Source organism: Alligator sinensis, unplaced genomic scaffold (assembly GCF_000455745.1).
Source record: "Alligator sinensis unplaced genomic scaffold, ASM45574v1 scaffold31_1, whole genome shotgun sequence".
Taxonomy (NCBI): Eukaryota; Metazoa; Chordata; order Crocodylia; family Alligatoridae; genus Alligator; species Alligator sinensis.
This window is the reverse complement of record NW_005841884.1, coordinates 4208802-4224810: the sequence shown is the minus strand read 5'-3', so window position 1 is coordinate 4224810 and position 16009 is coordinate 4208802. Positions and strand designations below refer to the sequence as shown.

The 16009-nt window shown below is 46.3% G+C and overlaps 1 protein-coding gene across 1 annotated transcript in view; it reads right to left on the bottom strand.

Moving 5' to 3' along the window:
• Positions 1-858: 858 nt before the first annotated feature.
• The window catches only part of LOC102377787 (dimethylaniline monooxygenase [N-oxide-forming] 1-like), a 24427-nt gene continuing 9276 nt past the window's right edge, over positions 859-16009 (bottom strand). The window contains exons 5-8 of the mRNA XM_025196724.1: positions 13657-13859; positions 12542-12690; positions 1328-1399; positions 859-981 (exon numbers count right to left, since the gene is read on the bottom strand). Coding sequence (XP_025052509.1) covers positions 965-981; positions 1328-1399; positions 12542-12690; positions 13657-13859 — 441 coding nt within the window. The 3' untranslated portion in view covers positions 859-964. The remainder of the gene's footprint in view (positions 982-1327; positions 1400-12541; positions 12691-13656; positions 13860-16009) is intronic.

Sequence of the window (16009 nt, the reverse complement as noted above, 5' to 3'; positions counted from 1 at the left end):
TAAGGTCTCTTCCCTGGGCAGGTGCTATGTACTTCTGATGCTCACTCACACCGCAGAAAATTGAGTGCACTTTGGGCAACCATTAGAAATGCAATACACCCTCCACCTGCAATGCCCCCACTGCAATGTATTGCTCCTCCTTGCCCCTCCTACACAGGACACTATGAAAGCACAGGAGATTTGTAAATCAAAATTACTGTTTGTTTATATAACAAATGCCAGGGCTACGAAAGAGAATATGATCCCAGAGCACTTAGGCCTTATTTATATGAACAGGTTAAAGCTAACTCATTTCTTTTGGAAAGACACCTTTCCTAAAAAATAGCAGATGTCTGCCCATCATTTGTATCAGTTTAAATAAACTGGTTTCATATCACACCATTAGTGAAATCTGCACATCTTTCACATGGAGAGAGGTTCTTAACAGAAAGCTCAGCTGAAGATGAAATGTTTCAATGGCACTGATTAAACTTGGATTTATAATCCTTACCTTTAGAAGCCTTTCTACTCTAAGGAACTTTTCTGAGAGGGACTTTTCTGAGAGGTTCATGTTCCCTGCCACCCCAAATAGAGGTACTATATAATCAAAAAAGATTTATACACCAAGGAATGGCTACAGGATTGTACATTACTCCTGGACTACTGGAAGCCAAGAAAAAGTGCAGCAAAGAGTGCAAAAAGCCCAAATATTTTAAGCATATATGAGTAACATGTTGAAGAATCTTCTACAACTCGTGTTCTTATTGGTTTCAGTATCTGGTCCCACTGGGTTGGGATGGCATTCCTGGCTCTGGCCCATTTCCCTGGTCCAGTCAGGCGATACTGATAGTTGGTGCATGGACCAAAGGAGATTTCCAGGGCCAGTTTGGGGTCCTTGAAGAACAGGGCCAATAAATTGGGGGTTGAGCCAATGAAAGAGGGAAGTTCATCAACGTAGACAAGATAATTTGTTTTTAGAACTTCATCAGAGGAGAAACCGACCTTAGTGAATCAGAAAAGAAAGAGAGAGGATGTCACTTTGACTGATAAAACAGAGTCTGTTACTGAAATTCACCCCGTTTCCTAGTTTGCACAAGTATTTAAATGTGGTGGGGTATCTTTGGACAAATATTCCAAATGTCCTGGATAATTACAAAGCTGCCAGCTAAAAGATGGACTTCAAATACTTTACCTGCAAGCTTATTAAATCGACACTGGGCTTTAGGGCCCCCCAAGGCTGTCCCCATTATAGTATAGGGAGTGCCTGCAGCACTGGTATTTGCCTTCTGCTGCTTCCCATAGTTCAGATGGAAGTCAAGGTTCTCTGTGTTATGTAAACTTGGCTTACCAGCAATTTTTTTCTGCTTTTTCTCTTTGATCTCTTTCACCATGGTGTTCACTGGAAGCAACTGACACAGGCCTAGGAAACAGAAAAGAGGTTCCCCATTAAGGGCTTGTCTTTAGTAAGAGTTTCATGTGTTACCAACAGGGGGGTTGTGAGAGTGTCCTGCATGATTTCTTGAGTTTATTTTACTAATGTGGCATGTGTAGTCTCCATGTAAAGGTAACATCAAGCTGTAAATAACCTTATTGTCCTTATGCTTTTTTGCATCTTAGTAATTGATATAAATGTAATTTTGATATACCTTTGCACTATAGCTGATGATGTTTTAGTGGGGCAGTGATTAATTTAAAGGGCCCTCACTTATTCACACTTAGAAGAGGCCATCCCTTAGAATTGCTGGGTTTTTGGTTGTAGCCGTGTTAGTCTAAGGACATAGGCAGGCAAGGATCTTTGGGTAGATGTGATATCTTTTATTAGACCAACTGAGTAGTTGGAAAAATGTTCTTTGCAAGCGTTTGGCCACAATCAACCTTCTTCAGGCAGTCTCTGCTGTTCTGAGATATCCAAGGAATGAAAGAAGCTGAAAGTGTGACAGGACATCAGTGGGAATATAAATTGGTGGAAATTAGGAAAAACAAAGGTAGAGAAGGGAAAGGAAGGCAGGTTCTTTGAATCATCAGCAGGGATCCGGGTTTTCCATTTCCCATGGGAAAACAGTAAAACATGTATTTGACCTTTTGCCAGAGGCATGGGCAACTGGTGCCGCCAACTGGGGGAGGGGGGTCCCCCACAGACGAGCCAGCAGACCGGAGGGAGGTGTGTTGTGCCATGCCAGGTCATGCCCACTGGGCTGCAGAGGCCCCAGAGGAGGGAAGCAGGGTGGGAACTCAAGCCCACAGACTGCACCTGCCCCGTGTACAGATCTGGGGGGACACAGGTCCCCACTGCCCCTCTGGGAGTGCGCGCGGTGGCAGAGAACCGCCCCCCTCCCCCCGGCCTGCAGCAGGCAGCAGGGGGGAGCGGGGGCAGGGGGCTACAGACCCAGGTCCATAGCTCTGGCAGCTGAGGGCCCCCTCCAGTTGGGCTGGGGGAGCAGGGGCTGTGGTTGGGGGATGAGGGGCACCAGCAAGGCTGTGGGGGGGAGTGAGAGGCTGGAGCAGGCCTGGGGGTGGGGTGGGGCTGTGGGGGTCCTTTAATTTTAATCATGGATTTTGGGTTTTTTATTAGAGAATTTTCAATTTTTTATCAGACAAATTAAGATATTTCATCAGGGAAAACCAGGATCCCTGCTCATCAGCCTTGCCTACTTGCCTAAATGCTCTGAGGGATGGAAGTCAGGCTATGACCAGACAATGGTGAATTTGTGTTTTAAAAAGAAAAACTCTAGCAAAAAGTAACACCTTGAAACAGAGAGACTGCACATTGGATTAGCAAATTTCCATATCTGAAAGGATGCGTTTATGTTCTTGGTCTTAATTAGGTCAATAAAGATTTTTGCTCTAGCAAACAGCCACTTTTGGGAGGTAGGAAGTTACCGGCGTATAGTGTGAGCCCCCTTTAGAATAAAAATGAGATTATGTGAGTCAATAGCCAGATAGGTAATTGTACTTAAGCCTGCCTGAGAACTTGCCTTTGCGTTAAGTCTTCCTGAGTACAGGGGGGCTGTAGTTCCTTAGATTGAGAAAAGTTTGATATCTTTCATGTTACAGGGGCATAGGTTGTAGTCGTGTTGGTCTAAGGTCATAGGCAGACAAGGTTCTTTGGGTAAATCTGATATCTTTTAAGAGTATTTATACCTGAAATCTTGCAAAGAAGAATTTTTCCAACTATTTGAGTTGGTCGAACAAAAGATATCAGATTTACCCAAAGAATCTTGTCTGCCTTAGACTGAGCAAGGAAGGCTGAGTAAAGAAGTTGACAAGAGAAACTGCAGGAGGCTCTGGAGATGATGTCAGTGGGAACAGCTGCTTTTTAACTTGTTGAAGCTGGCTAGGGACTGCATCCTTGGATTTAAGGCGCAGGGTAAAAGCAGGGTATTGTTTGGTTATTTTCTTGTGTTTGTTTACTCTTATATCTCTGTCTGTATCTCAGTACATGGTTCTTGATTTCTTACCTGGTTCTTGTTTTTTATACTAAACCCTTTCTGTTATCTTTTTACAAACCACTTCTTGTCAGTGGTCATGTCTGCATAAGATGTTTATTGCTGAGTAGACTAATTAGTAGGGGTGTGCGAAGCGGGCCAGATTCAATTCGGATTCGGCCTGAATCGGGGACAGTGATTCGATTAGTTGAGTCAGATCACTGTCCCAATTTGATTTGGCTGAATCCGAATCTGAAGATTCAATGCTGATTCAGAGAATCAGTGATTCGGCCATAGACACAGCTTAACATGCTTTTTCTACATACCTTGAGGTAACAGCGCAACTCGTGAATGCTGCAATACTGGGGCTCATGGAGCGTCCCAAAGGAATGCGGGGAGGAGGGAGCCCTTCCACATGTTCGGTGGTGAACCCGGAAAAGGACTGGAAGTGCTTCTGGTCTGCTTACAGGTCTGCTGTCAAGCACGTCGAGGACCCACCCCGTGCTCCTGTGGGACGCTCCACGTGCCCCAGCATCGCAGCATTCACAAGCTGCCTACTACCCATGTAGAAAAAACATTTACAGCTATGTCTATGTCCGAATCTCCAAATCTTTCCGAATCTCTCCAAATTGATTCAGAGGGTTCCAGTTCAATTCTCAGAGATTAAAGGGTCCTTTGATTCAATTCAGATTCAGAGATTCAGCCACTGAACCAGGTCAAATTGAATCAGGAACCAAGGCTTCACGCAGCCCTACTAATTAGCTCCACAATAAACATCTCAGCATCTACACGTGAAATGCTATTAGGCTGCAGGAAACGAATTAACTCCTTGTAATTTCAAGTACTATCCTGCAGTGGAGTTTTGTATTCCACAGGAACACATGTGTAGATGCTGATGGGGTGGCTCAGGCATTAGGGTGCTTCATTGTGGGCGCCTGCCTGCCAGCTAGCCCCCAACTAGAGCAGCCAGCCCCTCCACAGCACACTGAGCTGGAACAGAGCAGTGCTGGGTTAGCAGGCTGACCCCCTGGGCCCCCTGCCAGCTGGGGCTGCTTCAACCTGGCTCAAGATGCTGCAGTCCTGGGTGCACATTCAAATGCAGTGACCAGGAGCAATAAACTTTGGCGTAATATGTGCCAGAGTTTATTGCTGCGCATTAATAGCACATGTAGATGTGCCCAATTATAATTGTGAGTCTATGATATCTGACCATACAGGGTCACTCATTCCACAGAAAAGACTTTCATAGATTTCATAGACATTAGGGCTGGAAGGCACCTCGAAAGATCATCGAGTCTAGCCCCCTGCCCCAGGGGCAGGAAGTCAGCTGGGGTCATAGGATCCCAGCAAGATAAACATCCAAATTTCTCTTGAAGGCATTCAGAGTAGGTGGTTGTACCACCTCCAATGGCAGGCTCTTCCAGACCTTGGGGATTCAGACAGTAAAGAAGTTCTTCCTTATGTCCAGCTTGAAATGGTCTTGCAGGAGTTTATAACCATTTGACCATGTCATCCCTTGGGGTGCTCTGGTGAACAATTGTTCCCCCAGATCCTGGTGAACATTCCTTATAAACTTATAGATGGCCATCAGATCACCCCTGAGTCTGTGCTTTTCCAGGCTGAAGAGTCCCATAGCTCTCAGCCTCTTGTCATAAGGTCTGTTTTCTTGACCTCTGATCATGTGTGTGGCTCTTTTCTGGACTCTCTCAAGCTTCTCCACATCCTTTTTGAATTGGATGCAGTACTCCAGCTGCTACTTCACCAAGGCTGAGTACAATGGGAGAATGATGTCCTGGGATTTGCTTGAGAAACATCTATGGATGCAAGCCAGCGTTTTGGTCGCTTTACTAGCCGCAGCATCACACTGAAGGCTCATGTTCATCTTGTGGTCAATCATGACCTTCAAATCCCTTTCATCCGTAGTGCTAGCCAGTGTAGCACTGCCAAGCCTATAAGCATGCTGCAGGTTTTTCCTCCCAAGGTGGAGAACCTTGCATTTTTCAGTGTTAAACACCATCATGTTCTCATCTGCCCATTTCCTGAGCCTGTCAAGGTCAGCCTGGATCACCCTCCTGTCCTCAGGTGTGGATGCGTTACCCCAAAGTTTGGTATCATTGGCGAACTTGGCCAGTATGGTTCTGACTCCACAGAGTCTTCACAGAGCTGTCTCTTCCTTCTGAATCGTTTCCAGATATTCCAGCCAATTTAACGCTTCTGAATGGTTCTGATAACGTACAACCACTCAGATTCCTTTTACTTCAACTGTCCTTAGGCTGACCAATAGCAGTACAAGCCTTGCATTTCTTTGATAAGGTAATTTCAACTACACCACAGGGCCTTACTACTTCAAGGCTTTGCTAAATGTACCAGGCCTTACTTTATATGAGGCCTCACTACATCTTAAACTTTAATTAGGCTTTTAGCAACAACATATAGCTTAATATCTAAAAAAATGCAGAAAAACACTTAGTCTAATCTTCATAGAGCCTTCAGCAAGCACCTTTATCACACAGACATAATTTCAGCTGTCACAGGCACCACATTGGCCTTCTTCCAATCTTTGGGCACTTTGCCAGGCCTCCAGGAGTTCTTGAAGCTCTGTGCCAGGGGCTGAGCTATGATGCTTGCCAGCTCCTTGAGTACCCTGGGGTATAGATTGTCAGGGCCGGCTGACTTGAAGGTATCCAGCCTCTCAAGGTGTTCCTTCATGAGGTCAGCATTGATGAGGGCAAGGAATCTCCCTCACCCAGGCCTCCCTGTCCCATGATGGGCAGGGGTGTCCCAGGGGACCAGTGAAAGACCAATGCAAAGTACCCATTTAGTAAGTTGGCTTTTTTCTGGGCATCAGTTGTCAGTTGTCCTATCTGGTTTAGCAGGGGTCCAATGTTGCCCTTGCTTTTCCTCTGGCTCCCCACATATCTAAAATAGGACTTTTTATTATCCTTGATACTTATAGCCAGTTGGAGTTTCGTCACAGCCTTGGCTTTCCTGGTTCGCTCCCTGCAGGTCTGGACCAGTGCAGAATATTTCTCCTTGGAGGTGGATCCAGTCCTTTATCCTTTATAGGTCTTTCTTTTTAGATGCAGGAGGTCTGCTAGTTCCTTGCTGAGCCAAGGGGGCTGCTGTGCTCTTTTGCTGCCTTTCCTCCAAGATGGAATAGACTTAGCTTGTGCATCTAGAATTGCTCCCTTGAGGAGCAACCACTTTTCCTGGACTCCCCTCCCCTTGGAGTCGTGGTCCCTTAGGGCTTCACCGACAAGCCTCCTGAGCTTGTCAAAGTCAGCTTTCGTGAAGTCGAGGACTTCTGTATTGGTGACTGACTTGCTAGCTTTACAGCGGATGGTGAAGGTGATCAGCTCATGGTCGCTGTCACCCAGCTTTCCTTCTATTGTTAGGTCACTGATTAGGTCGTCCTCGGTTGCCAGTACCAGGTCGAGCAGCGCTTTACCTCTTGTTGGCCCATAGACTTCTTGCATCAGATAGGGCTCATCCATGCACGTGAGGAAGCTTTGCGACCGCTCGGATTTGGCTGAGCACTCGTCCCACAAGATGTCTGGGTAGTTGAAGTCTCCCATGACAACCATGGGCCAGGAGCGTGCAGCCTCAGCCAATTCCCTGGCGAACTCCTGGTCAAGCTCTTGATTCTGGGTGGGAGGTCTGTAGTAGACTCCCACCAGTGTGTTCCCTGTGCCGTGTTCCCCACAGATTTTAACCCAGAGGGTCTCCAGTCATCCACCCCGGGCGCCAATGTCGGCTTGCAGGGATGCGTAGCTCTCCTTGACATAGAGAGCTACACCCCCGCCCCCTTTGTCCACTCCATCTCTCCTGTACAGGGTATAGCTGTCGATACCTGTGGTCCAGTCATGGGTGGGGTCCCACCAGGTCTCTGTTATCCCTATGACATCGTAATTATTTGTGTTAAGCAGGAGAACAAGTTCCTCCTGTTTATTTCCCAAGCTCCTGGCATTCGTGTACAAAGGGGAACCATCTTTTCTGAGTGTATGGCCAGACAAGGGTGTGATACTTCTAGCTGGTGAAAACTGCTCTGCTAAGGACTGGCAAGGCCTGAGCAAGACAGGTAGGGCTGAGGCACCACAGGCCAAGTAGATGGCCTCTGGTGCACCTCAGTTAGTTTTCAGTGGTCCAGCAGCAGACAGCAGAGAGATGTTTGTAGTAGAAAGGCACTCCAAAGGTGTATAAGCACCCTGTGAATGTGGCTCAAAAGGTACAACCTGCCTGCATCTGAGGATAGTGTGCACCACAGCATGAGTATAACTTAAGTCATGATTTTAAACAAATGGATGCAAGCTACAGTAAAAGGCTGTGGACAGACATGCTTATTTGGGTTTCAGCTAGGCTTGTAGTGATTTAATTCAATTAATTTAAAAACCAGTATAAAGAGAAACTGAAATTCAGCTGGACCAGCCAGGGACTGAGACCACATTTATTGGCCTCCACAGTAAGCACCACTCAGAGATTAGTTCCATCTCTCATGCCTGGTACATGTCATGCCAGGACAGACAGCATGAGCAGCCACAAGTAAGCATGGGGGAGGGGGAGAAGGTAGTTAGCAGGGATCTGGGGTACTAGGGAGAGGCAGTGGGTCTGATATGGGCCAGCGGGCAAGGGGTAGGGAGTGGAGTGTTTACATTAAGGTGTAGCCTAGAGTGGCTACACCTTAGTGTAACATGAAATAGGTCACACAGATCAGAGAGAAACCTAGGCTGGAGTGGCCTAACTTTCAGCCACCTAGTGAGTGCTCACAACTAGTTTCATGTATTAATGTGTGGACGATCAGGGGTTAAGAGCTCCAGAAGCTGCCTAAAAAGCCCTATGATGTGCAGCACAAGTGTGGTCACCCTTACTTTCAGAATGAAGAAGGGCCAACACTCTTGCACACTGGTCCTAGCTTCCTGATTTATTTTTTTTTAACTCTGTTCTTACCCCACTGATGAAATGCGGTAAGTTTCTAAGAGGAAAAAACAAGGGTCCTGAATTCCCTTGAGACAGCGCATTGACTGTCTTCAAGAAGATTATTGTGTCTCACTCTGGGGTATTTTGCTTGTTTTATGCAAAGCATTCCACTGGTTTCTAAAGAGTACGGTGGAGAAGTCAAATGTGGCACAACCTGATTTAGAAAGTCAATCAGTAAACACTATTCTTCTCCACAAAAGAGAATCCTTTGGAATCTTAATCATTGTGAGGTGATACCTCTCTACAACATGTGTCTGAAACATACTTTGTTTCTTTTCCTTTTTCCACTACATAAAGAGCACACATCTACACCTGCCCTTAAAGACCCGTGTAATCCAACATGCTTGCATCTCCACAACAGGCATCACTGCACCAAAGAGCTTGATCAGACTGACAATAGCAAGCATGATTTTCCCTGTGATGATGTGGCTTGCAAGTTATCATGCAACACTGACTCCCACACCACTCTTCTGTAAGGAAACAAATAGAAGGAGAGTCGAGGTGCAGGGATACCCAAGACAACATCTGTTACTACCACATGCTTCAACAGAGTTAGAGCATGACTTCTCACCTGCAGGGAACAGTGATGACAAATGTCACCTGACTTGGGATCCTGAAAGCAATGCCCCATATTTCATTCCATTTCAGACAAGACTATAGGGACTTCTGATCAAATTCAAGCAGGAGTGTCCAAGCCATGTCTTGTGGAGCTGTATCATTTTTCCTGCAGTGCTGTCTGCCACATACAGTGTGCACTGGTTCTGGCCCCACACACTGCATGTGGCATGTAGAACACATCTAGTGTGAGTGGGACACAGCATGGGGCCGGTCTGGGGCATGTGCTACTTCTGGCCCAGCCCTGCATGCTGGAACTGAGGCTGATATGGATCAGGCCCACAGAGTGGCTATCTGTGCTGGACCTAGTGCAGTGGTTCTCAGCCTTTTTAGATCACGGACTGGAAGGGACAGTGGACTGGCAAACTGCGGGCCAGCATACTGCAGACCAGAAGTGACCAGCATACTGCGGACTGGCAACCAACCCTTTTTTATACTGAGGGGTAGGTGGATCAGGAATGTTTTTTATACTCAGTATAAAAAAGGGTTGGCTGCCAGTCTGCAGTATGCTGGTTACTAACGGACTTCCAGTCTGGCAGCCAACCCTCCTGCAAACTGGCAGCCAACTCTTCGTGGCCCGGGAACCTCTGACCTAGTGCATGGGCACCTTGGGTTGGTCCTATGTGCCATGTGCTGCATTGGGTTGGAGCTGGCACACAGTGTATGTGACACCTGTGCCAGCCCAGCCCTGTGTGCTGGATCTAGGACTGGTTGAGATCATGCCTGAAGACTGGCCCCACATGCTGGTTCCAGTGCAAAAGGCCAGGCTGGTGTGGGTGCTACATGCAGCTTGTGCCCCAAATTGGCCCTTCTTGCTATGGGTAATGTGTGCCCTTGTTGTGTGCCACATGCGGGGCTGGGGCCAGTGTGTGTTGCATACAGCATGTAGGGCTGGAGCCAATGTACGCGCTGCAAACAACACATGCAGAGAGTCATGGGGCCAATCTGTGACCCTGATCTGGTTTGTAGACTAGCCCCACACCCTTCTAACCTGTCGGGCCAGATGGGTCCAACACCCCTGAATTAAAGGAACCCACTCCTACAGCCTGCTTGTTTCACACAGACATCATAGTCACCTCCCATGCATGCTGTCTGGGCCACCCAATTTAATTTTAGATTCACTTTTCATAGAAAAAGTCCACTTTAGTCTCCCTTTACAGGTTGCTGCAGGAGTGAAGTCATAGCAGACATACACTAGTTCTTTGCAACAGGCTATTCAAAAGTGCTTCTCATCTGCATGATGCAGGTGAGGAGATTATCTTCTTCAGCTGGGCTATAAAGACCTTTCTGAATAACATCCAGTGAATGGATTTGCACTGGTCAGGGGGCGAGATCTTATTTATCTCAGTTCAGAATGCACTTCTCCCTCCACTGTCCAGTGCAGAAACCAATTTATCATCATACTGACTAGAAGCCCACAACTACCTGTCCTGAAGAATCAAGCCATATTCTGAGCTACATCCTGGAGAAGAAAGGGAGAAGAGCACTTGTTGAATGAATTTAAATTATTCAGAATCAGGCCATAGTTTGCATAGTCAAACCAGTGACTCTTCTTTTTTGCAATAGTCCAAGAATATCTGTCATATCTCAGAGTCCACCGATGTTAATGAAATTCCTTTCCTGACCAAGGAGTAAAAAATAATAAAAACAATAGAAGTGCAGAACTAGACATTTGCCTTACGCCTATTACATATCTGTCTAGTTATGAGAGAATAAATGATTATGGTAACCACCTCTGCCCCTCACTGAAGAAATGTAGGTGTAGGGTACTCTGTTCTGTCGTACTGAGACCAGCAGCATCAAAGCTAGGGAGAAAAAAGGAACCAGAATAACCACCTCCCACCTTTCCCATCACAGAAAACTTGTAAGCTGCAGGACCATGGAGCAGGGAGAGAGGTATCAATCACTTCTTACTCTCTCCTCAACTCCAGCATAGGAGCATACCTTTTTTCCTGACCAAGAGGTAAAAAGAATAAAATGACAGAAGTGTAGACCTAGACATCTACCTTATTCCCATTATATATCCTGTCTGACTAGGGGGGAACAACTGACACTGGGTGCAGCACAACATGAAGCTGCTTTGATCCAGAGGGTGGAAGAAAAGCAAGAAAGAAGAAAGCAGCGTGCTGTAAACTTGGACTCCAGCTCAGGCAACATATGCATCTATAAAACTTGTAACAAGCTATGTTGCTCTTGAATTAGACTCATCAGCAAGAAGTGATGAGTCTAATCCCTAGAACCTCCTAGAACCGGGCACCTACCTCCATCAGGCACCTACCTGACTAGGCCTCTTGTGTGTACAGCATGATCCAGAGGGTTGACGGTTGCTTATATATATCTGTCTAGTTATGGAAGAATAAATGATCATGGTAACAACCTCTGCCCCTGACTGAAGAGATGTGGGTGTCTAAATCTATATACTCAGCCAGTGATACAGAACATCTGACTTAAGGAGATGGTGGACTTTTGCAGTTTTTATATTAAAGACCAGATGTTTTTCTGGGAAACAAACTGCAGATGATCTCATGAGGTCCCTTTCAGCCCTAAACTTCTGTGAATCTGTAAATTCCCAGGCTTGTGTCATACTGCCTGGAGAATACTGCCTACAGTATATGAAAAACAATTAAGGGGGTTCTCTGTTCTGCCCTACTGAGATCAGCAGCAACAAATCTAGGGAGAAGAAAGGAACCAGAATAACCACTTCCCACCTATCCCATACCAGAAAACATGGAGGCTGCAGGACCGCAGAACAGGGAGAGAAATATCAATCACTTCTTGCTCTCAGCCCAACTCCAGCAGAGGTGATGAGGAAAGGAACCAGGAACTGGCTCTGAATGTATTTAAAGTGGTTCATGAGACTGTGTACGTATGTGTCTGTATATGCATGCATGTAGGTAAGTCATCTCCACCTCTGAACCAAGGGCTATGATTTAAAAAGCTGAAATAATGCGACCAAAAGTTTTAAAAAATTTCTGGTGGTAGGCCCAAACCACATCATATTATGATCTGTAACATGTTACTGCAGACCAGTTCTCTGTGTAATTTGCCCAGCACAATTATATTGCACCTTGCACACCTGTTGGTGATGGCAACTGTTGATCCTCCTGGATCGTAGTGTATGCATTAGGGCCACCCAGACCTTCAATGCATATCCCTAGGCAGCAATTTTTGGAGGAGTGGAAGCTGCCCAGACCTTCCATCCTTCCTTTAGGCCACTGAGACAAACCCAAAGACCAGACTGAGTCCAGATGTTTGGTGTCTCCAGGGCTGTAGTTGTATAAGTGTCTGGGAATCAAACCCAGGTCTCCGTGTGGTAGACAAGGATTCCATCACTGAACCACAGGGGACTCCTGCCTACCTGTTAGTGAATTAACAATATCTGTAAGAGGTACCAAGGAGAATAAGACTTTTCCCTAATAAGGTAGGTCAGTTGATGGCAATGGGCAAAGCCAGGAATTTAGCGTACAGGAACGACATGTTTTCATTGGATTTATCAGCCTCCATGCCAAACACATGGAAGCACTTAATAGTAAATACAAAACATGTACCATGGAAAGATTCCAGTGGGAGGAAAGACTCTGAAAGGTATCCAATGCAAACCATAACAGCATCAAGGACAGATGACCCCTGCTTCCCGTTGGACTCTGTGACAACATCCCATTGGCTGGTGGTAGAGAAATCTGAGCATTTCTTTATGCTGTGGTCTGAAAAATTAAACAGAAAGAAGTAAACTAACCAGGTCAAGACAAGAGGACATATCTTCTTCTTAGTGTGTTGGGAACAAGCCTATGGGGCAGGGACCATCTTTGTGTTCTGCTTGTTCAGTACCTAAAACCCTGTGGGCCAGAGTTTTAATGGTGTTTTTTGAGAAGTAGGTGTCTTGCTCTTAGCAGCTTCAGTGGGAGTTAGGTGTCTGGGTGCTTAAAGAAATAGTACTAGGAATCTACCTGCATTTATAAGTGCCTAAAACCCTTTGAAGATCTGGCCCCGGCCCACAAATGGTACCAACACATAACCAAAATGCAAGTGTTGTTACTTGTGGAAGGGGTTTCATATGTCCCTTTTCTCAGTCCACAAATCAGTCCTGTATGCAGCTGAACATGCAGTTGGGATTAGAGATGGACAGTTCATAGAGAAAACAAGAGGGTCAAGGCATCCTTAAGTTACTTGTGGCAGTGAGCACTGGGAATTTTATTACCAAGCTACATAGCATCTCCATAGGCTGTGCTAAAAACCTAGCAGTGATAAGTGGTTTGATGACTAGCAGGATGCCAGTGCTGGTCTTGTTCTTGGACTCTCCAACTCAAGTAAACTGGTGTTTACTGTAGTGGAGAGGCATCTCTGAACTTGGGGGTCAGACTTTGGAATACAAGTGTTATGGAGGTTAGTGGCCCTGTGTTTAGAGCCAGTCTCCCTTAGACTTCCCAGGACAGAATGTCCTTGGGAGCCAACTGAGAAACTTTGATTTTTAACTCTGCATTACAAAAGATATCAGACTTAGACCCATTAAACCTTTACCTGCAACTATATACATAACTGCTACTATATACATGACTGATTCCAATTGGCCCACCAATAAGCCTTGATTGCTTGTCTAAAGGTATAATTCTTTTAACTGGCAGCATTAGCAGGCTCTTATCTTCGTGTTTCAATGGAGCAATACATTCTGTAGCTCACTTTGAACTGGATGTGCTTCACAAGGTCAGAATGCATTGCATACAGCTTCAGGTATTCAAAGAAGTTGGAGTTGGGCAGATAGTTTGGAAAATGCTCCGGACAGGAGAAGTCTGAGAAGGCTGATATCTCCTTGCAGGAGTTCCTGACCATAGATTTGTACAGGCTTGGCTTTCCATCTTCACTGTGTTCCTATCAACACAAGAGCACAGGGAAAGTGAATCCCACTCACAACACATGCAGTGAGACACAGCATTAAGTTTCTGTTAATCAGGAGACAGGATGTGTTTAGGACGTGTTTTACCTAAAAATCTTCAATTAGAACATGACTGGATGGATCTCTTCATCCAGTCATGTAACACAATAGACAGAATCATAGAGACTGGGAATGGAAGGGACCTCACAAGGTCATCTAGTCCTTCCCCTTGCCCTGAGGCAGGATCAATTACTTTTTTCCAGTCTGCTTTTAAAACCACCAAATGATAGACCTTCCCTAACACTCCCAGGTAACAACCTTTCCAGTCTTAAACTCTCCTCATAGTTAGAAACTTTCTCTTACTATTTAAAATACTTTTCCTTAGTTGCAATTTAAGCCCATTACTTCTAGCCTTATTCCCAGCCAACATGGAGAACAGACCATAATCTTTGCTACTTTAACCTTTACATATTTGGAGACTGTTACTGTATGTCCAATTTGGGCTCCCTCTTTCTTGATCAGGGCTGTCCAAATTAGTGTCTGGGATGGTACACCATGTATTTTGCTCCAGCATGGGCTACATCATGTGGGGTCCATGGGCTCCCTACCATACCAGACAGGCGGGCACTCCCAGAAGGTGGGCACTTTGCACCCTCCCACTGCTGCACTGAGCACATGGGCACTTTCCCCACCCTCATTGCTTGGGGTTCAGGGCACTGGACATGGGTGCTTTCTCCCCACTGCTCCACTGTGCATGGAGGTGCACAGGAGCAGTTGCCTCAGACCCACCTTCAGGTCCCTAGGCAAGGGATGGGCTAGAGCAATTGTCCCAGGTCCATCTTCAGGTTCCTCTGTTGTATCATGCTGCACCAGCACTCCATGCCATGGGCTTCCCCAGCACTGGGGAGCGTGCAATGCAGTTCTGCCCTACCCTCTAGGGAAGGCCAGAAAGCAGAAGCCAGAGGGAAGAGGTGCCCAGAGCCTCCAACTACTGCTACACCTGCTTCAGCCAGAGCAACAGTGGAAGCCAGTAGTGGCCACGTTAGAGCCCAGGGCCTGCAAACTAACCCCTTACAGGCTGCATGCAGGCCACAGGCTGCCAGCTGGACAGCCATGCTCTGAACGAAACAAGTTTCGACTAGGGCCATGATCATTTCTAATGTTTGCTCTGGATCATCTCCAGTTGGTTCACAGCTTCTTGAAGTGTGGTGCCCCAAACTGGTCAGAACACTTGATCTGAGTCCTTTCCAGTACAGAGTAATATGGACTGACTTTCTTATACCCCTCTTTATATGTGCAAGTGTTGTGTGGAGGTTCTTTTTTGTGCAACGTCATGGATGATGTACTAAAATGACATGGGAGAGCAAGAAAGCAGGGGGTTTATTTTTATGCCACTGCACACTAGGGCTGTGCGAGGCTTCAGACAGAGCTTTGGATCCGGAGAAGCTCTGGATGCTTTGGGGTCCGAAGCAGCACATCTGGGTCAAAGTGCTGGCCTTGTTAGGCTTCCCAAAGTGGTTCGGAGCTTCTGAAGAGCTTCGAAGCCACCTCGGAGATCCGGCCATAGGGTATAACAGGGAAACAATAAAATATCTAAAACTTTGTTTTTTGTCTGATTTGGATGAAATTCTCAAGGATGGTAGACTCTGCAGAGATGATAAATTCTGCCAAGTTTCAAGAAGATCGGTGCAGGGGTTTGGGGGGGAACAGCACCCCAAATTCTTTTAAGCAAAACTCATATCACGTCTAGGCGTTACAACATAGTGGGGTAAAAACTGCAGGGGTGGTAGCTCTTACTGAGTCCACAAAGTCTGCCATGTTTCAAGAAGATCGGTGCAGGGGCTTGGGGGGAACTGCCCCTCAAGCTGTGGACAAGCAAAACTCATGCCATGGGTGCTTTTGGGACTGACTGTGTCTGTCTTGGGGCGGAGAGGGGAGACACGACTGCAGGCCTGGCTGCTAAACTGCTGTGTTACCAGTTACCAATCAATCAATCATGATTCACTCAGGGACCAGCTCAATACACAGGACCTAGCTACTATATAACTACTTAATGAGCATCAATTAGCACCTACAAAACCAGGCTAAGGAGAGGAAAGATTCAATACAGACAATCAACTGCCCCAAGACAGACACAGTCTTGGCA